Raw genomic sequence first — 22950 nt, 5'->3', positions numbered from 1 at the left:
TACATACGGCACTAACATTCTGTGTGATCTTGAATTAACAATTAGTAACTTTTTAGGGGGTTCAGCATCAGACAAGTTCAGAACTTGTCTGACTGTGCAACAGCTAAAAATTTACTAATTGTTATGAACTCCCGTAGTAAAAGCCTATCCTACAGTATCTTGAATTAAGTTAAAAAATCTTGTAAAAAGTTGATTTTTGATCAAATATTAGTTTTCCCTCATTTTTGACTGTAACTCCACAACTGTTGTTTGTGCTGAAATAAAATTTCCAGTGCAATAGTTCTAGTCCTTGCCCCTATAATATACATATCTTACTTGTCACCAATGCGCTATAATTTTTGAAAAAAAAATGCAAAAAATCAAATATTGGTTTTCCCTCATTTGTAAGGACATCAGCCATATTATGCATTTAACTTAACTTTGTATCAAATCCTGTGAAAGCATAACTGAAGAAGTTACCTGCTGGCCTGTGGGTGCTAAGTTGAAATCCTGCCATGTTGTTCAGTTGTTTCGAAGATATGGTACCAGTACACTGAATGGCAACAAATGACATGTTATAAAAAATGTACATCACCATTACATGGAATTGAAAAGTTCTGACCGTTTTTGATGTTGTGCTATTCATTCTCTCTATGAGTACTTTATTTTTATAGAAAAAAAATGTTTTTTGGTTTGATTTCAGCTTAATCCTGATGTCAATGCATTCCAGCGTAAATTTGTCAATGAAGTCAGAAGATGCGATGAGATGGAGCGTAAACTACGTAAGTACAGAGAAACAGAGAAGCCACTGGCACTGTAGTGATACACACAGATCAAAGGTGTTGTATCTGTATGTCGCAGCCGCATCGTGCTCTACAGGTACACCACTTTTGATCATGTGTGTATCCCACTTGGATGCTACTGTCTAAGGAAGCCAAATTGACTAGAGAGATTTATTATAGAAGCACAAGAGCAATTGAGTGAAGGTTAAATTGTATGTCTTAGATTGCTCTCTATCCAAAAGCAAAACCTTTTAGCTTGTAATTGTGTTCTATTCTAATGCCAATACAGCAACCTTAGTTTAACATTCTCATTTTGAGGGTTGAGAGTTACCTTAAAAATGATGTATGGTACATGAAGTTGTAAATTTTGTTACAGTGAGTCAAAATTTATTTTAAAGGTGCCAAACAGCAGACAAAGACATTCATGATTTACAATAGTGTACAGCTTAGAGTTCAGTTAATAATCAAGTAACTGTTAAAAGAAAATACATTCAAAGGCAGCTGTCCAAAACAATAGTTTGGACAACTGTAACACTACAAAACTTTGTGATTTATAGTCCATGTATCTGTTGTAACTTTGTAAACAACAGCTACTCCTCAAAGTTGTAATAATGCAATTCAACACTTGATGAAAACATATATTTTGTAGAAGAAAAAGTCATTCTTACAGTGATAGTTTCATTACATTTGCAGGTTTCTTGGAGAAAGAAATTCATAGAGCAGAGATTAGTATTCTTGACACAGGGGAGAATCCTGATGCTCCTGCACCAAGGGAAATGATTGACCTTGAGGTAGGTACAGTTTGTTCGGCTTATAATTGGTGAAAAGCATCAGGTATTGATATAGAATGGCATGCGTGCGATTGGGCACAGCATTAATGCGTAATGCATGACTGGTGCACGCTTTTGTACATTTGCGCGAGTGTAAGTTGGGACTTTATTGATGCATGCAGTAACAAAAACAGAATAACTTTCACCAATAATAAGCTAACAAACTATAGAATAGGAATGTTATCAGTTTGTTCTCAGGCTACTTAAATGCAGCTTGCAACCAGAAATGCTTGGGTACAATAATAATTAATATTGACAGTTGTGTATGTTCCTTTCATCCTCCATTTCTTCCTTCTTGACTCAACAATTTGGGACTCTATGTTCAAGAGTGATATTTTTTATTCTACTAGTGATTTTGGTGCTCATCAAGTATGGCAGGTCTGATTTTCAACTTTTATTTTTTAAATTGATATTTTTCTCTTCATAGGCATGTTTTGAGAAGCTGGAAAATGAAATGAAAGAAGTGAATACCAACCAGGAGGCATTGAAACGTAATTTCTTGGAGTTGACAGAATTGAAGCACATCTTACGCAAGACACAAAACTTCTTTGATGAGGTAAAGTTATCCTGACCTACCCGACCTAGCCCAATAATTTCAAACTCACTTCAAATCAGTAGCTCTTTCAAAGATAGGAGTGAAGAGGTCAAAATTATTTTAGGAAATTCTGATTTGGTTAGGTTCTTCTTTATCATGTTTAATGGGAAATAATTTCTTCCCTTAATAACAAATCCTCCCTTTCAGGCAAAATCCTATTTAATTTTTACTCCATGCATCATTCATTGAATTTCTTGTCATAATGTCAGCATGACTGCAATTTTGATTTCATAGTAATTTCTTTACATATTTGGATGTTTTGCAAAAGGTTGATTATCATTATGAGATAAAACATAGCTTTTCTGATAAGATCTTTAATACCAAGAATTATGATAATAATATTAAAATTGTCCAGTATCGGTGTGTGGTTATGTGTTAGATATTGATGGTTGTATTTCAAGTAGAATGGTATAAATTTGTAGATGTTTATGAACTTGTGATAGCATGATGAAGATATACTAATGTACAAGTGTAACTACAATGTAGTGAACCAGTGCATAAATTGTGAATCAGTATGTGTACAAGTACATATTTAGTAAAATTTAGTAGTATTAGAGTTTGTGATATCTTATCAGGGTTCAAAGTAAACATCTTGCTTGACTCTATGCAAGAGGCAGGACAATCTGACCAATAAAACATCTAGTAGCACTTGTATTACGGGCTTTCTAGATTCAAATTTTTAGATTTCTTTAGTGAGTGATTATCTGTGAAGCAAGTATCAAGATTTACTTAGAACCCTGATGAATAAATAACATTATTATTATGTACAATATGGCCCATGTGATGCCCCCTTCCTACTTGCCATTTGCATGTGAAGCAGCCCACATTTATTAATTGCATGGTTAGTGACTTTTGTGATTTCTTTTCCTCATGAATTTTATTCTTTTATTTTTCATTAGTAAAAGCAATTTTAAATTGTTTCTTAACTTTTGCAGTGAAGTTAGAATATGATTTGATTTGTGTGATCCGTAATGTACAGTATGCATTTGATATACAATATAGCAAAATGTGTGGTGTGCTAGTCAGATAGGATTGGTTCATATTCACAGCATGTATAGTCAAGTACAAAGTACATCACATTTAACACTTACAACATAGGTGGAACCCAGTACTCTTTTTCAGATACAGTCTTTATTGTTGGTTTAAAAAAATTGTTTCTGTCTCTATTCTTTCATTATCAGTGTTTATTCGTTTATGAGTAGGCCTATAGATTGTGCACACTTTTAAAGTAATCGTATGGCGCATCCGGTTTATTATGGGCTGTAAACCATTCATAATTCATTGCTACTCCAATCATAAGTATGAGTATGCATTTCATTTCCAGAATGAACAATTTTTGAAATGAGTTCAGATATTTGGTGTAATTTTGCATTCTTGCTGAAGTTGCTTCCTTGTCATTTAGATTCTTAATCTTACTTCAGTGGAACCATTTTGTACTTTTGAAATCAAATTCAATGATGTAAAATTCTAAGTGTAGGCCTATGTCCTAAATATACTGGAATTCTGGAGGAGTTAACTGTATATCTGAAAAAAATTCTTATTTTACTAAAACTGCTTGCACTGGACATTTTATAAGCTTACACTAGTGACTTGTAATGTCATGATATTTAACAGTTGCCCTGAAATATCCTGTGTGTCCTGTATGGGTGCAGCTCCTTCATCATGCCACTACACATAGCTTAATCCATTTATAATATGGTGCTCCATCATCCTTGCCTACCTACGCAGTACTACCAGATGTTTTACAAATCATCCCTTGACTATTTGGTAATATCCATAGCACACAAGGTTTTTGACATTATGTTTACGAGGCACAAGTTTATGATTATTTTTTGTCTAAAATCCTATAGATGATATAGAGCTTTAGATACAAATGTTAATTTGTTTTCAGAGATTTCCAGATATTTTTCCAAAATGCAATTAAAAGACTAATTTTCATTTGGCAGGGTCCATAAAGAAATAAACTATGATTCCCTCTATATTAACGCTTTTTTGCACATAGTTGCTTTAAAAGGATATAGGGCGCTTCTGTCATTTCCTAAAATATGCTCATATCAATCCCGTAATTTCAACAAGTAAATTATTGTTGTAGAATTTCATTTTCACCAATGGTGCATCTCATTTCATGCACAATGCATTTACAGTAAGGCTAAACCTAGATACCCACATTAATTCTGTATCCCTAACAATTTACCCAGATGAAATCATCATGGAATATTAATGACATAGTTTGTTAACAGTAGGCTTGTATGTATTTGGACCAATTTATTTCAAATGTTTGATTGTCATAATGTCATAGGCAATATAGCCCTTCATGCATTCATATTAAAAGCACCTTTATGTCTGCAATTTGGTTACAACCTATAGCACTATTACATTTTATAGCCAAATTATGCTGTGCATTTTTCACACAACGATTAGCCAACCTTCTGACTGTACATTAATTTACTCGAAAAATTCTAAAATTAGCACATACTTTGTCTTCAAGTTCAATGGACAAGTGTAGGACATACCTGGTATATATAATGAAAGACAGAGATAAAAAGACTAGTTCGCGTCTGATGTCAGGGCAAAGGCGTGCCGTGATTGGTTGCAGACCTGCTCAGTATGGCAGAATTTCGGACGTGGACTTGTCTTTTTATCTTTGTGTTTCATTATAGACACCTGCTGACACACAGAACACTTGCATTGGGTCTTTTCAAGTTTTTGTACAAGTTGGCATCGTTAAAGTTTTTGTCTCGCTCAATTGTACTCTATTGATTTCTGTTTCTGGACAGATTGCCTCACAATTTAAGTCACATAATGAGTCCAAATAAAACATAATTTGCTACCCATTAGAATGAGGCATATCTGTTTGTTACATCACATAAGAGGTTTTCTCTCATTCTGAGGCTCATTAATTTTGTTATCAGTCAAATGAAGGACACTCAAAGAGATTAAACCCAAAGAGTACCAACTCAAAATTTCCCAGAGCTATAATTTGCTTCACCTTAAGTTTGGTAGTGACGTCAATGCTTTTTCGCGGTTGCGCTGCAAGCGTGCCAACAAACCCCTCTGTACCTGTGCGTGTACACTCAGCATATTTAACATTATATATATATATGCTCGCGATTTGATACTGCGGTGAGCAAAATACGCACATATGTCACTACTGAACTTGAGGTGGACCAAATTATATGCTAAATCTGCCATATTGGTTTTGTCTCTCATGGAAGGCAAATAGTATACCTCTGGTGTATATGGGCTAAAGCCTGAAATGAAATGATCATTTACATCTTAAAGCTTCAGCATTACAAAGGTTTTCACATGCAGTACTTAGCTGGTGTTTTGGGCATAACACCTAAAACAAAGAATGCAAACAATCAACCACATACGTTGAATCAAAGTTTGCCAGATTTTTACAGATGCATATCAAAACAATCCAGAGGTGCATTATTTTCTCACCCCATGAGGGACACACAAACATGGTGAAGTCTGTAATTTTGGTTGTACCTCATTGAGTATTATAGAGAAACCGAAAAAACAGAAACCGAAAGCATTGCTATAAAATACAAAAACAATTGGAATCACCCAGTGTAAAGTGCACCACTTGTGCAATAAAACTTGTAAAATCAACATATGAATAGGGAGTAGACTTTAAAACTAAAGTTGTATACAAACTTTTTACAGACTACGCTGGACCTTGTTGGTGATTCTTTGGTGATGCCTTTCTTAAGATACAAAATACATGTAGGTTGGAATATAAATTAGAAATACGCAGCTAACCTGCTGTACTTATGGCTTGTATCGCTTCATGGTTCTTTGAGGGGATAACTTCAAAATATGGGCAGTAAACATCAGTGACATCATGTACCTGAGAATCCAAAATGAGTAATAAATTGATGCTTTGTAAAAGGGGAAAAAAATTGTGCGTTCTAGAAAATGGAAAAGTTAACATTTTCAGAAATTAAGGATTACATTTAACAGGTGCATAGTGTACACTCACACCTTTTCTTCCTTTTCGTTCAATTACTTTCAACTCGCAAAAAGAGTTGCACAAATACATAAGTGGTAGCAGACATTTAAAGCATTTTGTGTACCTGTGCAAGTAACAAAGAGGAGTGAATTCAACCATGTGCAAATGCTGATGTTTGAATATTTTCTTCAATCCAGACTTATCAGTTAAGTCAAATTTTGCATGATGAAAGTGTACATGTAAGTGCGAGTATAAAATACTCATGTTTTTTAGTTTATTGAATTCTTGTTTTCCTTTTAAAATTTTTCAAGTTTTTGATTTAAAAAAATCAAGTGTAACTGTGTTGAATTACTAATCTCTTACCATGAGAAGTCATGGTGACCCAACAGGGGTTTTATAATTTGGAATTCACCAAATTCAAACTGTTTGAAGTATTTGCAGTTTTAATTTGAATCAAAATTTAATTTGAAGATGTACATATTAGTAATAATATGTGGCTGGACGCGGCGAATGAGCCGTAAACTCGGCAAACTTCATTTCGAGCTACAGGTGAAAATATATGCAAATCTCGTATTTTGGCGAAGTTGAGATTTTTGCAGATTTGAAATGTTTAAGCTTTCTTCTAAACACATACAAAGTTTTATTTTAAAGAAATAAGTGGAAATGTGAACTAATTTACATTTTCTGAGGCCCATCTGATGAGTGGTCATTATGCTTCCCTAACTTTGAACGCGTTTTTCTCGGTTTCGCGTTTTGATTTATGACAACCTATTACAAGCCATAACTTCGCTTCTGATTGTCATATTAAGTTCATTGAGGTGTCATTTTAATCCCTGAAACATGCTCTTTGCAAATATGTAAAAAAGTAAAAATGACCAGAGGGGGACTTTACAGCTTATTCGAGGTGTCCAGGCACATATTATTAGCACTACTTCACACTTCATCTATATCTATAATAGTGCATTCTGCTTTCCCAAGCCAGTGATTACTATTAGTTCCATTTAACGCCTATGCTCCTTTAAGCGCCCACCCAGCGACTTTACTATACATGATCATCCATCATTGTGGGCAGGATCCAACTACACATGTATCAAACATGTACCCATCTACACCTTAAACCAACCAACCAGGAGTTAACACACTGCTACATGTATGTGTATTCTGGCATGCAGTATGAGATATTGAGACCTGTTGCTGAGAGAGAGTTTTAGAGCTCAAAGTAGCTCCCAGTCATGGTTTACATTACAAGAGGCTAACCAGGAATGCTTTCATGGTAACTAGTGGACAATAGAGCCTAGAGCCTGCTTATTTTCCCCCTTAGTCACTGCACTTTGTCTTGTAAATGATTGTACAAGGCAGCTTATTGGCATCACAGGTGCATCAAAGCGAATGAACTCACTGCCTGAAGGAATCAGAGAGTGCTATAATCTTGATCACATTTATAAACGTGTGGCACAATGTTTATCAAATCTTTAACAGTGATATTTTTCTTCTTGTTTATATTTTGAAGTTATCCCAGCACAGATTACTGAATTTGCTCTGCAACAGCAACTTGTTTAGAATTGGGCAGTTTTGGAAAGTTACATGGCATTGGCAAAATTATTAAGACAGGATGTATTTTTGAATCTACACATAATGCCATTTTTCATAGGCATTTATTTAGGGCCCCCATAGGTAGCAACATTTTACTATAGTAGGTTTAAATATAACTCCAGATTGTTATTCTGCTGAAGTGATTGTTGGCATTTTAGCAAATTGATTGTGATTTCTAACTGCTGAATACTTTGTTATAAAATTTGCACAATTTGAACTAGAAGTTTATCTTGTTATATTTAGTTTGCATCATTCATGTTCTTCTAACAAATTACTGCATTTTTTAGTAATTGTGCATCAATTTTGTTTTGAAAATGCTAACATATCATAATTAAAAGTTATTAGTGGGCTTGCAGTTACATTGATGACTACATTATAAATATAGGACTTGAAACTTGTTGAAAGCGAATATCAGACAAGTGCAACTTATCCTAGTAAGTAATTGGAAGTACATAGACTGCCCAATTCTTAGCCACTGCTTTAGCCATTGGCTTATTGTGATAACAATTCATGCATATTGTATTCAGCTTAATTAGTGCCCGGGGTGCTTAAAGAGTTAATCAAAAAGAGATGCTATATAATTACCGTATTTTGAAAGTCAAACTGGATACAATCTTATTCAGGAAAATAGAAATAATGCCAGGAGAACAAATGTTAGTACTTATGCAACTCAATGCTGAGATGCTTTTGATGTGATTTAACTGGCATTCTTGTCCTTTTTAGTGCTTCATATGTACTGAAAGGGACGCTTACACAGATGTATGTTTAAAAAGTTCACAGGGACAGCTTATTACATTGTAGGAGAGGGGCACTAATTAGGTTAGAATATGGTACATGTTGCTGCTTTCAAGCCACTTTGTTGCTTCAACTCTAACATCATGTATTTGGCTATTAACCAATGAAAGGTGCAATCTTTTTTTCCATGCTGATTTTCCGTGGGAGTCAGATAGGGTTGATGTCAAAACATGGTTATTGCATGATATATGCATTTCTTAAGCCAAAGTAGGAAATTGATAATTGGTTAGTGCTCACTGCTCAACAAAAACAAAATATGTTGAAGCCTGAACAGTCAGTGGATGCGGTTGTGTTTCACCATTGGTCTTTATAGCCATGGCTTAACTGAAACAGGTTGGGTTTAGGATTTTAGTAATTTTAATTATTCAGTTTTAGAACTATTCCGGTTTTGTAATGGTTTGTGGTTTAGGTTAGCATGGTAATTGGTCTTGCTAATACTGCAAGGTTTATTCTGAGCAAATTTCATCACTGGAACATGGGGACATTTGATTATTTGTTTTATTTCTTCTATATTTGAGTTACGTATTCTGTGGATAGTACAATTATTAATAATCTTTTGTTCTATCACGGGGACCAGGCATTGCACAAAACTGGTGAAAGCAAACAACATAACACAGCAAACAACTTTTAAACAAGAGACCTGTTTAAATAAATTCTTTGCGACATAACTGTAAGACCCCAAGCTAAACTAACACAGTCATAGTAAGATGCTTATGAGTATGCCCTATGTTAGGCCAGCATTATAGTTTTGTGCACCAACGATGCTTGTACACATCTGACACTTCTATATAGGCATTGATGTTTTAGGATAAAGATTGAAGTGGTAAAAATTCCTGTCTGGTCACTTTAGGTGAAAATCCTTTAATTCATTCAGTGTAAATTTGCAATCTGCATGTCATTCATTTCCATGATTGCTTCTATGCCTGGGTATTGCCAGTCTTTCACATATGGTGGCCAAAACATATCGCGATATCGCCATCTAACAATATTTTATCTATATTAGAAGTGTACAGTTATACGGACGTGCAAAACGGCCCGGCAAGCAGTGAAGCAACAAGTATACAAATAAACAAGTACAAACCATGCTTATTCAATCCACTGTCATCGTTCAAGACAGCTTCTTTATCCGAAACATTACTAAAACCAGTATGAATCCATTTGCATATTGTACACTTGCCATATTAGTAAGTGCAATCACCTATCAGCAGTACTTCCAAGATTTCATTACAAACGCTGCCATTATTGTGCATGGTTTCCGCTATTATATTGCATTGCATGATGTGTAATGTAATGAACATTAAGTCGTTTGTGGCCAGATACTGGATGAAAGACCTATTAATGAACATTAAGTCGGTCTAATTGCCTGTGCTCAGAGCAGTTATCAAGTATAATAAAAAAGCATTAGATTTGATTGGAGTAATGATCCCTAGCATGAAAGAAAGAAAAAAAAGGGAACAAAATTAACAATAGCAATAACTTTTAATACATGCTCTCAAAACATCATTACTGCCTATAATGCAGTAGCTGTTACTAATGAATGAAGCCTTCGTTAGCTAGAGCCTTCATGTTGTTACATGCTTTGATTTTTGCTTGCAATTAACAGGATGCTATTTAATCGACTATTTTACAATCAGACATGCTGACTCACAGCAGATCCAAAAGTATGAGTTGAAAATAGTTTGCATACAGTATAAAGATATAAATCCAATGAATGTAGGAAGTGATTAGGTGTTATACATATAGTTAATATGTAATGGACTATGATTATGTGTATAACAGTACTCCATAGGCCACTGTGTTGTAATTTCGTTCTGGTGTACCAGAACGTAATTCAAATTTGACCATAATTTTGCTAAACGAATTGATCTGCAAGGAATGTTTTGTACATAAACATTAAGTAGCCCAGAGGTTTCCAGTGGTATAAAAATCTCATCTTTTTTGAGAAAAGTGGGAGATGAGGCTGTGGATCATGAAATACAACTTTAAATGTTTGCAAAAAAATTGCAGCGGAATTGGATAGATGTAGTTCAAATTATGGAAGCAGTGTTTTTATCTTGATCATAAAGGTCAGACAAAATGTTAAAATGACACAGTTTGATGAATTAATTCCCTATTATACTTTCATTTCTCAAACTTTAAGTTCCATTTTAATTTTTTCAGAGACCTACAAATTTTATTATTTATTTATTTATTTATTTATTTATTTATTTATTTATTTATTTATTTATTTATTTATTTATTTATTTATTTATTTATTTATTTATTTGTTTGTTTGTTTGTTTGTTTAAATTTATTTATTATAATTTATTCATATATATTTTTAGATTTCATGTTTGCACTCCTTATGCATTACACAATTAAGTTGGAACACATTGAACTACACACAGCTCTAAAGTGCATTTCACATTTGCTTTGTATTAAATGCTGCATGTCATTTGTTTCTGTTCTTTTATATTTACTGTCGAAATTCAGTTAAGAAAGGCCTGAAAATATGTTCATTAAAATTTCAGTATTTGGTGTTATTGTGGATGCTGCTAAATAGCTGTGATACTAAATCAGTTTGATATTGATGGCTTTAATGTGATCAATTAGGTACATACAAATGGTATTTTACATGTACATCACCCTTTAAGAATTTCTCTGTCATTAGTTTCAATATTCATTTGCCAACCTTGGTATTGATTGATTAAGATTGATTAGTTCATTAATCTATTGATTTCAAAAAGCCTTAATTGAATCATTTTGATAAAATACTGATTGCTAATAGCTAACCTGCTCAATCCAGTTGTTTAGTAACACAGGCTCGAGTAAATACCACATAACACCACAAGCTAAATTTCTTCTTTTTTAGTTCCATTATTGTTTTATATGTTTGTATTAGAATAACAACAAAGTAGACAAGGTATGCTGTTCAGCTTACAAATCAAGGGGCTTTATGGGTACATGGAACTGTTTCTCAAGTTTGTCTGAATCTGGGTAAAACAAAACAATTTGGAGCATCTGATTAAATTAATAGAGTTAAGAAGTCTGTCTAATAAATGCACTGGCAATTGTCAAATGCAAATAAAGAAACAGGGCAACAAAATTGTATCTTATTTATTTAAATGTTAAAACATCAGTTCTTAATGATAACAGAACCAAAAGTGACAGCAAAACTTCATCAGAAAACTCTATTTATTGCAAGTTGACAGCATAGATCTGATCTACTTACTTATGTGTGCCTTATTTTTTATTCTGCATATTGTTGTCATGTTGCATGGTTTGCTCATATGTGGGCACTGCTTTTGTGTTGGATGTGTTTCAACTGTGGAACCCTCCCATTTTCCCATGTCTCCTCTTCCAACGAACCATTAATGCAGGCCGGATTTCATCATCAGCAGATGCATGATGCAGACCGGGAGGAGGAGTCTCACACGTTGCTAGGAGATGAAGGACCAAGGATCGGACAAGCCATGAGGCTGGGGTAAACATACTTGTGTAGATAAATTATTCAAACTAAAGATGTTATTTAGTACACTCTACTAGGTATATAGTACCAGATGAGCATTTGTTAGATGCACCTGATTACAGTCACATTGCTCATACAGCTCGTTACCATATTTTTAAGCATGCCAAATTAAAATATATTGTCATCCTATATTAAGATGTGTACGAGTAGCTAAAAATGTAGTAACTTTTAACCATATATTTTATTGAAGAAAAAAGTGAAAATATGTTAACAATGTTAGAGCTTTGCTGCATTTATGCCAGACAACTATAAGCCTGATATATAATTAAGTGTGCATTATCAACCAGATTTTAAATCAGCAAAGTTATTTTTAACTTGTTCATAGGTTTGTGGCTGGTGTGATCCAACGAGAGCGTATTCCAGCCTTTGAGCAGATGTTGTGGCGTGTATGCAGGGGTAATGTGTTCTTACGTCAGACAGAGATTGAAACACCACTGGAGGATCCAAGCACTGTAAGTACATTTCATTGATACTAGCGCCAATTGTCCCACAAAAATACAATATTTCCAAACAGGTTCTTATGTATTTCTTTAATAGATTTCCTCCAAATGCCCAAAGAACTTCCTGGATCCAAGCTTTTTTAATACTCCATATATGTCCATGAATTCAGTCTGTACATCATCTTCACAATATTTATTAAAGAGTGTCAATTCAATTTTCAGATCTTAAAATCATTTATATTTAACGATCAAACAAAATGTGAATTTTAAAAAGTTAATAATAAAAGTCTTTCCCAAAATTTAGCCTATATCATTCCATTTCTGATGAGATCATTATGAATGACATATAAAGAAACATATAAGGAGTTTACAATGGTGGTTTCTTTTGTTTGTTTCTCCAATAGAATGACCAAGTGCACAAGTCTGTATTCATCATCTTCTTTCAAGGTGACCAGCTAAAGACCAGGGTTAAGAAGATCTGTGAAGGGTAAGAAAGAATTGATAAATCCAATATCAAATTATCTGTTGTTGTGTGTGTTATTTTTGAGACCAAAAAGGACCCCATTGATACATGTTTATCTAAAGCTGCATATAAAAAGAAGTATCTCTATCTTAACAGAGTCATGTTCTAAACAAAAGGCATGAGTTTTAGTAAATGTCCATAATCTTATCTACTTGGCTGTTCAGCAATGATACTGTATTCTCTGTTGATAGATTGTAACTTCATAACCTGTTCCTTTCGTAGCTCTGGCTGATATTCATGTAGCTAGCCGTAAAATGTTATTGCTTTCATGAAATCATTTGAATGCTTCTTATTTTTGTATAGATTCCGTGCCACACTGTATCCATGCCCAGAAACCCAGGCAGAGAGGAGGGAGATGGCTATTGGTGTAATGACCAGGATTGAAGACTTGCAAGCGGTATGTCATATCATTTCATGTCTTCATTTTTTGTGCATTTGTTATGCTGTAATATGACAACATGTAGTTACCCATAGTATAGAATAGTAGCAGTGGCATAACATATAACATTACTGTAATCAATTTTGAAGCAAACTTTGATTCAGGCATACACTAAGTTTATCTCGGAGACTCTTGTTGGGGGGTGTATGCGTGTGCATCATGTTCATAACCTTCAACTGATTTTACAAATCTTGGTGTCCCTGTAAACATTTCCAATAATTGGTTGCAATAGAGAAGTGGTGATTACTGTTTCAAGATGGATGGTTTCTCCTCATCTCCCATGGAAAAAAAATGGATAACTACCAATAAATACTTGTAAATTGCAGGTCTTGGGCCAAACAGAAGAGCATCGTCAGCGTGTCTTGTCATCTGCTGCCAAGAACGTCCGTGTCTGGTTCATTAAGGTTGGCAAGCTGAAAGCTATCTACCACACTCTGAATCTGTTCAACCTGGACGTTACTCAGAAGTGTCTGATTGCAGAATGCTGGTGTCCAGTACAAGACTTGGATAAGATCCAGATGGCTCTCAGGAGAGGAACGGTAAGTATTTAACTTATGGCACATTGTTAGCTTGTAGGGTTGGCATTAGCCCTATTGGTAGCAGCAGATCATGGAATCTTTGATTGCAGCTTTTATATGACACCTTGTTTGTTTAAATTGGACCTATAGTTGGCTCCAAAAAAATTCTAGAATTTAGGTAATTTAGTGTTTCTAGAAAAAAAGTCAAGAAAATTGACAAAAGTACTAACATTACCATTAAATATCTCCTTTGTTAAAAGTAAAATTTTGGGGGAAAATCACAGTCCTTATTAAGTAGCATTTTTGCAACCACATAAGTCAAAAACCAGATTTATGCAGTGGGTATAAAGGGGAAAAAATCACATTCATCAAATTATCTGTTTTCATAAATTAAGCTGATTTGATGAACTTGGCAACATGCCAAAAACACTCCATGTGCAAAGTCTATGGAGTTGGCAGGTGAGTTTTTATAACCCATCTACATATTCTGTATTATTTTCAAGCAAATCTGAGCATGACACCGTAGCTGCTCATACTACCTTAATAGGATCAAATATGTTAGAAACCATGGCACATAGTAAGATTAATTCTATCTCTTAGCTTGTCAGCCTACTCAGATTTGTTTATAGTTTAAAACTGAAACATTTTCATCTTTATTGATACCTCCTCAATCCCTTTCTCATTTATCACAGGAGCGCAGTGGTTCTTCTGTACCATCCATTTTGAATCGTATGGATACAACTGAAGCGCCCCCTACATTCAACAAGACTAACAAATTTACTGAGGTGTTCCAAGGCATTGTTGATGCATATGGTGTGGCCAATTACAGGGAAGTCAACCCAGGTAGGTCACAGAAAATAAAGCCAACATGTTGGTAATATTTGTAATGTTGGTAATAAAATACACAAGTTACATTTATCATGAGTGGTTTGACGCCTGCGCAGTGCAGACAACAAACACAATCAAGGCTTGTCATTGGCTGGTACTTCGTGCTGTTGAGCCTAACACATACTTGTACTACTCATATTTCACTGATTGAGCTTTTGCGCACACAACATGATTTGATGACCCATGTACCTTTTTTTGTTGTCATTGCACATTTCACCTGGGTACATATTCATGACTACTGCAGAGCGTACCTGAATTATGAGACTGCCTTTTGATAATACCTTTAGTATATGAAAAGTTATCCTCTACTTACAAATCATCATCATTTTATGACAGTAAATGTAAAGCTATTGAATTTGGCACCCGCGACGGGGGATTTGAGCCCTTTTCATTCCCCATCTGTTGTACATGCACATTTCACCTAGGTACATATTCAGGACTACTGCAGAGCGTACCTGAACTATGAGACTGCCTTTTGGTAATACCTTTAGTACTTACAAATCATCATTAACCATTTTTTGACAGTAAACCTAAATTTCTATTTCTGATATTTTTTCTTCTTTCACAGCTCCCTATGCCATCATAACATTCCCATTTCTGTTCTCTGTGATGTTTGGTGATCTTGGTCATGGTTTCATCATGTTCCTCTTTGGACTGTGGATGGTATTATTTGAGAAGAAACTCATCAAATTGGCACAGGATGATGTGAGTGATACATACCGTATTTCGTATACCCCACTCAAATAAATGCCCCCCACCACTTTTTTCAACCAAGATGTTTCAAACATTCCGATATTTCCATGCTATCTTGTGTAGTAAGCTTACCAAGTTGCTCACATGGTCGCGAGTAGCAGCAATAAATGGCGAAAATCTGCATCCGAACCCGGAAGTGAACCAAAAGTCAGTGTCAAAAGGTCATAGTTCGTCATTTTAGCGTGACTTTTAAGCTTACCTAATGATTTTAACAGGAATTTTCGTGCTAAAAATGACCTCTAATAAACGCCCCCCCTTGGGAAAATGTAACGCCCCCAGGGGCGTTTATTCGACGAAATACGGTATACACCTTTTGGCTTTTAACCCCATATAAGTATATCAAATCACTTTTATTCAATAATGAACAACAAAGTACATAACAGAAGGAAAATTAAGATGAAACGGTTATGGAGGGAATGGCCAAGAGGCCAGCATTAACCATCCCCATACACAAGATGGAAAAAAAGGAATGAAAAGAAGAAGAAATAAATATGCTGGCTAAATATTAGTTAGAGAATAAAGGTATTGGTTTTAGCCACTGGAGTGCATCTATCGTCTCATATAACATGGGCGGGTTTTAAGTAAAACAACGAGGCGAAGCCAAGTTGTTTTATGACAAAAATAATAATGTCGCCTGTGTTATATGAGATGATAGATGCACGACAGCGGCTAAAAACAATATCTTTATTCTCATTCTTAAACACTTCAATTGAAATAGAAATATAAGTATTACAAATTTTAATCAAAATTTTACATGGAACTACCTAGGGCTTAAAATCGATCAGTCCCGTTGTTGCTTTGCACCTCCGATTGGTTCAAATAGCGAGTGCGCGTATCGCGTTGATGTACACGTGCTGACCTGTGTTATATCGTGTCATATCACAAGGGTAAGAACCAATAAGAAAGCAGGAACATTCTCAACCTGTAATAGGCATTTGACTCTGCTCTACTTCATTGATATTGTCATATTGGTATTGGTAAATACACTAAGCCAAAAAAGAAACTTATAATTTTTCACAAGGTCATATCTTAAAATCCTCTCCATAAAAATGAACAAAAATTGCACACAGGATTACTTCAATACTCTACTCTAAACACTGGTCAGTAACCATAACAGTTGTCCAACTGACACAACAGCAAAATGCACTGACATGCAACACCTTCCTGGACCACATTCACAGCGCAACATATTTCTTTGGCTGGGTTCCAATTATTCGCCTGTACATGAACAAAAATTACACACAGGATTACTTCAATACTCTACTCTAAACACATGTCAGTAACCAAGCAGTTGTCCAACTGACACAACAGTAAAATGCACTGACACGGAACAGTTGGTTAATTTTGATAGACAGGATTTTAAGATATGACCTTGTGAAAGTTTCTTTTTTGGCTTAGTGTAGATATGCAATATGCAGTAATTAAGTAACATCTCACACATTTTTCCCCCAGATTTTTGGCATGTTTTACGGAGGTCGTTACATTATCATGCTGATGGGCCTATTCTCTATGTACAGCGGCTTCATTTACAATGATATCTTCTCCAAATCGCTTAATATCTTTGGGTCAGCATGGAATGTATCTAAAATGGAGTGGTATAACACAACGTAAGTAGCAAATTGTGTGGTTTGTTTGCAAAGAAATATTATTGTCTCAAATTCATGCAAATGAAAACTTGCCCAATGTTTTGTTACTAAGTGCTGTGTGTGATTATAAATGACATCATGGGATTTTATCTTTCACTAATGTACCGTAATTTTTCCATTAATCGCCCAGGGTGCTTAACAAAGTCATTTTGGGTGGGAGCTTATTTTGTACATTGTTTAAGCCAACAATATGTAAAATGTGCACAAAATATTCATCATCATCATTGTGTGATATTTTTCAGACTTAAATGGGCAGTTAATAAACTAATATCAGTTTGCTTGTTGTAAAGTCACTGGATGGGCGCTTATAGGGGCATGGGCGGTAAATGGAATGAATACGGTAATGAGAAATTGTTACAGGTCATAATTTATACCAACTTTCTTTAACAATATCATTTGTAATAAGCCCTAACTGAATAGCAGATTGTTCCAACAAAAATGGGTTAAAATATTTGAATGAAATTTCATGAGAACTTACAGTGTCCCTGGCCAGTATCTTACCATAGTTCTTTCCTGGTTGCTTCAGGGATATGGAGTAAGAAAATTCAACCTTAAGTCATTACATGAATGGTGTATTTCAACCTAGGCACATCAAAATTTGAGATGTACACTTCTGGCGTTTCCGGGAATACATTTTAGAGGAAGCATCTATATAAAACATTTCTGCATAATGACTTATCAACAATATTGATGAATTTGTTTCAACCATTTTACATTTTCCTTACAGTAAATTTCCACCAAATGAACCAATGAAAACAATTTTGGATCAAGATGGTCTCCTTCAACTAGATGCTGCAAAATGTTATCGCGGTACACCTTATCCATTTGGAATTGATCCAGTAAGTGTGTGGTAGAAAGTGTGAGGTCTTTGTGTATGTCTGTCTGACAGTGTGTGGGGGTGTTTGTCTGTCTGTCTGTATGCATTTGTAAAGGCTTCCAAATGAAAGCACAAATGCATTTATTCACAAACATTGACACACAGGAATGAGAGTTCCTAGATTGGCTAACAAGATTGCAAATAGTGTGAACAAATCCATTTACCCTAACTGCCCTGAATGCCCAAAACTGTACAGGCTGGATGACTCCCCCTTCAGCGGGCAGGATGGCTACACATACGGCACCTCCAACCCCCACCACCAACACCACCACCACCACCACATATTTGGGTGGTAGGGTTAAGAGCACATCTTAGTAACAAGTTGTATGTGTGTGGAGTATATGGTGAATTTGGGAATATATTTGCACATGAGGACTGTACAAAGGTTTACATTTGATGTCCTTTTTTGGTAGTGCTTAGATAAGTATGTGTCTGGGTGTTTGCATATATGTCTAACATTTTGTGTCCTTTATGAAGATGGAGAATTAATTGTGTGTTTGTGTTGACAATATGGTTGTGTAATTTAGGTTTTTCTCATGAAGGATTTTTGGAAGTATTAAAATGATGTGTTATTGTTTGTGCCATGATAATTATTGAGCTTCCTACTTTGGTAGGCAAACTTGATTTAGTTTGGGAAGGATAAGTTTACAACATATATCATTTGCTTTTATCCCTGTTTAGATATGGCAAATATCTGACAACAAGTTGAATTTCTTGAACTCCTTGAAGATGAAAATATCTATCATTTTTGGGATTTCTCAAATGACACTGGGTATCGTTTTGAGCCTTTTCAACCATTCGTAAGTATCATGTAGTAATTTGACCAATTGTTATAATCAATACTCAGATTTGCTGTTTCCCACTCATCATGTTTGTTGGCATCATGCCCACCATCAGCATTGTATTGTTGTGCTCCCCCCCCCCCCAATTTGATGATGGAGCAACGGCAGTAACAACAATGATAATGTTGGTAATAATGATAACAGGACGATGATGTCGATAACTTTGTACAAGTCATTCTTTTAATGATTCACTTCCAAGTTAAGATCCAGTTCACTTAAGGTGTGTGACCAGGTCGACAGCATCATTCCTCATTTTCCTCATATTTTGATATCAGAAGTAAGCTCATATTTTTTCATTACCCCCAGTAAAATTTAATGAATTAGATATTTTTTGTTTAGATGGTGTGGCCAAAAAAGTGATAGCCACTGCCATAAGTATGTACTATCCTTTGGGGCATTCGCATGTTTGTTTCTCATATCAAAACCGCTGGAGCAATACAACTTGAAATGTGGCAACAGATTTTTTTAATGGTAGGCTTCAATGTAAGATGTAAAATACCAAGCTACATGTCTTGAATTTTGAACACACAATTCTTTACTTTCTTTTCTTTACCCTTTAGATACTTCAAGAACCGTTTGAACATCTACTGTGAGTTTGTACCACAGCTAATATTCTTAATGAGCATTTTTGGTTATCTGGTGTTGATGATATTCATCAAGTGGTTTGCATTTGATGCAGTGTCTGGCAAAATTGCACCATCCTTGATCAATACACTCATTGATATGTTCATGTTTCAAGCTCCGCAACTTAAACTCTACGGTGGGCAGGTAAGTGCTATGATGCAAGTGTTTTCCCCATGCTTAGCAATCAGTTGTGTGTCTTGGGGTGTGTGTATGCATGCATTTTTTGGGGGGTGTGATGGTCAAACATGGACTTGTTGCGGACACACTTCACATGAGTTTGTCATATGTAGTAGAGGACTTACGGATATACCATTTGACTTCCAGGGGGGCTGGTAGTTAAGGTCGTGTTTTTGTTTGGGTTGTTTTTAAATCATGTATTATTGTATACACAGTTAGGCAGGGAGTTTCTGTAGTGATAGTGAGGAATGGTTCTTTTTCTTGCTCATGTAGTGGGGGGAAAAACTCCTCCTTGGATGGATTTCACATGGTACATGCCTAAATCGCTCAAAATCTGACCAAATTGTGAATTGTACATCCTTCAGAAAGCATGAAAAAAAGTATTAAATCATGCATGGCAGAGATACTTGATATGTTTCTCAGGAATCATTTCAGGAGATAACATTCAAAAGAATTGGCCTGATTGTATGAAAGAAGATCCAAATAAACAATACCAGGTTCAATAAGAATATGCATTGGGCTATTCTAGTTGAAATCCATACACTCCCTGACATGAGCTTATAATATCCCACACAGGGGGTGTAAATTTCAAATATAGTCATCCATTCAGGTAATCCCATTTGATATTTATTCTCCCTATGTGGGAGGTTAAGGAAAGGGGTGTATAGATTTCAATTGGATTAGCTTGATTTGTTTGTTTTATTTCTTCTTTAACCTGGGACACTCAATCAGTTGAAAACACAAGTAATCATCTGTTCTTCCTTGAGGCCCATTATCAAGTAGAATTAACACAATCCCAGTCAGTATAATTATGTTCAATTAACCCTAACTCAACTAGGTCTCACTAAAGCTCACTATTAAAACCACACTGCATGCATGCATTCCACGTGACTTGATGACGCAATCAGCCTAAGTCATAAATACCCAGGGATTTGCTGCCCGGGGCAGCCAAACCTCGGCAGCTACATGTAGGTGATCGTGTGCATGGCATGCGAGGGGTCCCGGGTTTGAATCCCGGGGGTACCAAGTCATTTCTTTCTTCACCTTCTCTCCTTTTTCATTTCTTCTTTCCCTTCCGATAGCAAAAAAACCACGTGTAGGGTTAGGGTTAATATGCATGTTTTTCCTAGATTTAGGCCTCTTTAACCATAACCCAACTAGGTCTCACTAAAGCTCACTATTAAAACCACTCTGCGTGCATGCATTCCACGTGACTTGATGACGCAATCAGCCTAAGTCATAAATACCCAGGGAATTGCTGCCCGGGGCAGCCAAACCTCGGCAGCTACATGTCGGTGATCGTGTGCATGGCATGCGAGGGGTCCCGGGTTCAAATCCCGGGGGTACCAAGTGACTTCTTTCTTCACCTTCTCTCCTTTTTCGTTTCTTCTTTCCCTTCCGATAGCAAAAAACCATGTGTAGGGTTAGAGTTAACTTCTATTATTGAAAACGGAACTGTTTGTCGTATATGTCATGAAAGTAACCAAATGTTTTTACAGCATAGGATTTAACATTAATAGGTCGAACTTTTGTTCATGACACATAAAGTTGCTCACCTGAAATTTTAAGTTGTCAGGCTAGAACCTTCTTCAAAATGATGAGATGTACAATATGATGACTCTTGACTTGTGACATCAGAACTGGACCGTAGACTCTTAAAAATTTACCAAAGTTGAAAATAAAATTGATTTATGTATTAAAAATGGGCTATTCAAGTTGAAATCCAAACACCACCTGTGGAAGACATGACCTTAATTTCTCACACAAGGGTGTAGATTTCAAATGGAGTCACCCATTCAGGTAACCCCATTTGAAAGCCTCAAGTCCTGCCTTCCATAAAGGATGCATGGATTTGAGCTAGAATATCCAATTCATATTTTGAATCAGTTACAAACCATTTGAATCTGTTTTACTGCTTTCAGGTTGGGATTCAATCTCTTCTAGTAATAATAGCGGTGATTACTGTTCCATGGATGTTATTTGTGAAGCCATTCATACTTCGTAATGAACACAACAAGAGGTTCCAGCTGGTAAGAATCTTCTTTTATTGATATGACAGGTGTATTATGTGTGTGCCTAAACCAAGTTGGACATACACAATTCCTATTTTATTTTCAAATATGGTGGACATGAAAGATGTGAGAAAGAGATTGGGAATTTATGCAACCTGGTAACCCTAAGGGGAATTAGACATGCTGGATTATCAAGCTTAGGGACTAAAATGGTGTACTGACATGTTTCACCATAGACTAAAATGGGACAATGCTGGCAGGAATGTGTGTATTTAGCACCCACTCAGCATGCCATGACACATTGATTTTAATAAATATGCTTTAAGAAGGTTTACAAAATGCAGTGTAAAACAAATGATATAAGAACAACATGCAAAGAAGTAGAAAGTGTATTGATAATTGAAACTATATCAGAATGTTCTTTCAAACTACTCCTACCACTTAATTTTCAGGCCATCAAGTACCGGGATGTAAGAATGTTGAGAAATGGCGGTTTAGGTGACGAGACGGCTGAGGTAATGCACCATGATGAATTGCAACGTCAAGATTCTGCCAGTTCTGAAGATATGATGGATCAACAAACTAGATCAGAACCAGAGGTAAGATTATCAGGTCATGACCTTTAATCCTTGCCTGTGTTTTGTAGAAAACTGGTTTTTTATAGGCGTCAAGATATTTCTAATCGATAAGACACTAGACTTCAGTCCGAGCCCCAGCATTGTCGCTAGTTTGCTTTTGTATATTTTTAATCTTATCAAGAGATAACCATTTATGTTGTTCCAAAACTATTCGGATATCCAAGGGAACATTACAAATATATCTTGCTTGTAGTCTCTGGTCGGTCCCTAACTGAATATCCCATATGATTTAATTTCAGTTTGACTTTGCAGAGATTTTCACACACCAAGCTATCCATACTATAGAGTTTGTTCTGGGATGTATTTCACACACAGCTTCCTATCTACGATTGTGGGCTCTCAGCTTGGCTCATGCTGGTAAGTGCCTAGCTAAGCAATTGCTGGTGGGGAATGTTGAAAACACGGGTCACATTTTCAGCCATCTGGTATATATCAATTACTTTTGTTTATAGGTCAATTTTGGTATAGAAATGAGTCATTTTCCAAACTTTTTCTGACATACAGCCCAATTTACTCTTATTGTATTAAAAATATTT

The 22950-nt window shown here is 35.5% G+C and overlaps 1 protein-coding gene across 3 annotated transcripts in view; it reads left to right on the top strand.

Moving 5' to 3' along the window:
• Nucleotides 1-22950, top strand: part of LOC140155735 (V-type proton ATPase 116 kDa subunit a 1-like) — a 32492-nt gene that overhangs the window by 3223 nt on the left and 6319 nt on the right. The window contains exons 3-20 of one of the 3 annotated variants that reach the window (XM_072178678.1): nt 683-761; nt 1455-1552; nt 2019-2147; nt 5856-5915; nt 11889-11992; nt 12363-12489; nt 12882-12964; nt 13304-13397; nt 13766-13978; nt 14650-14800; nt 15414-15550; nt 17051-17205; nt 17972-18083; nt 18803-18921; nt 19524-19731; nt 21687-21794; nt 22229-22375; nt 22654-22771. In XM_072178678.1, the coding sequence (XP_072034779.1) occupies nt 683-761; nt 1455-1552; nt 2019-2147; nt 5856-5915; nt 11889-11992; nt 12363-12489; nt 12882-12964; nt 13304-13397; nt 13766-13978; nt 14650-14800; nt 15414-15550; nt 17051-17205; nt 17972-18083; nt 18803-18921; nt 19524-19731; nt 21687-21794; nt 22229-22375; nt 22654-22771 (2242 nt within the window). The remainder of the gene's footprint in view (nt 1-682; nt 762-1454; nt 1553-2018; nt 2148-5855; nt 5916-11888; nt 11993-12362; nt 12490-12881; nt 12965-13303; nt 13398-13765; nt 13979-14649; nt 14801-15413; nt 15551-17050; nt 17206-17971; nt 18084-18802; nt 18922-19523; nt 19732-21686; nt 21795-22228; nt 22376-22653; nt 22772-22950) is intronic. The other 2 variants (XM_072178695.1, XM_072178686.1) reach the window with 2 other exon arrangements.

Source organism: Amphiura filiformis, chromosome 1, assembly GCF_039555335.1.
Source record: "Amphiura filiformis chromosome 1, Afil_fr2py, whole genome shotgun sequence".
In the NCBI taxonomy this organism is placed as follows: Eukaryota; Metazoa; Echinodermata; class Ophiuroidea; order Amphilepidida; family Amphiuridae; genus Amphiura; species Amphiura filiformis.
The sequence above is the reverse complement of the archived record's forward strand: the minus strand, read 5'-3'. Positions and strand labels throughout refer to the sequence as shown.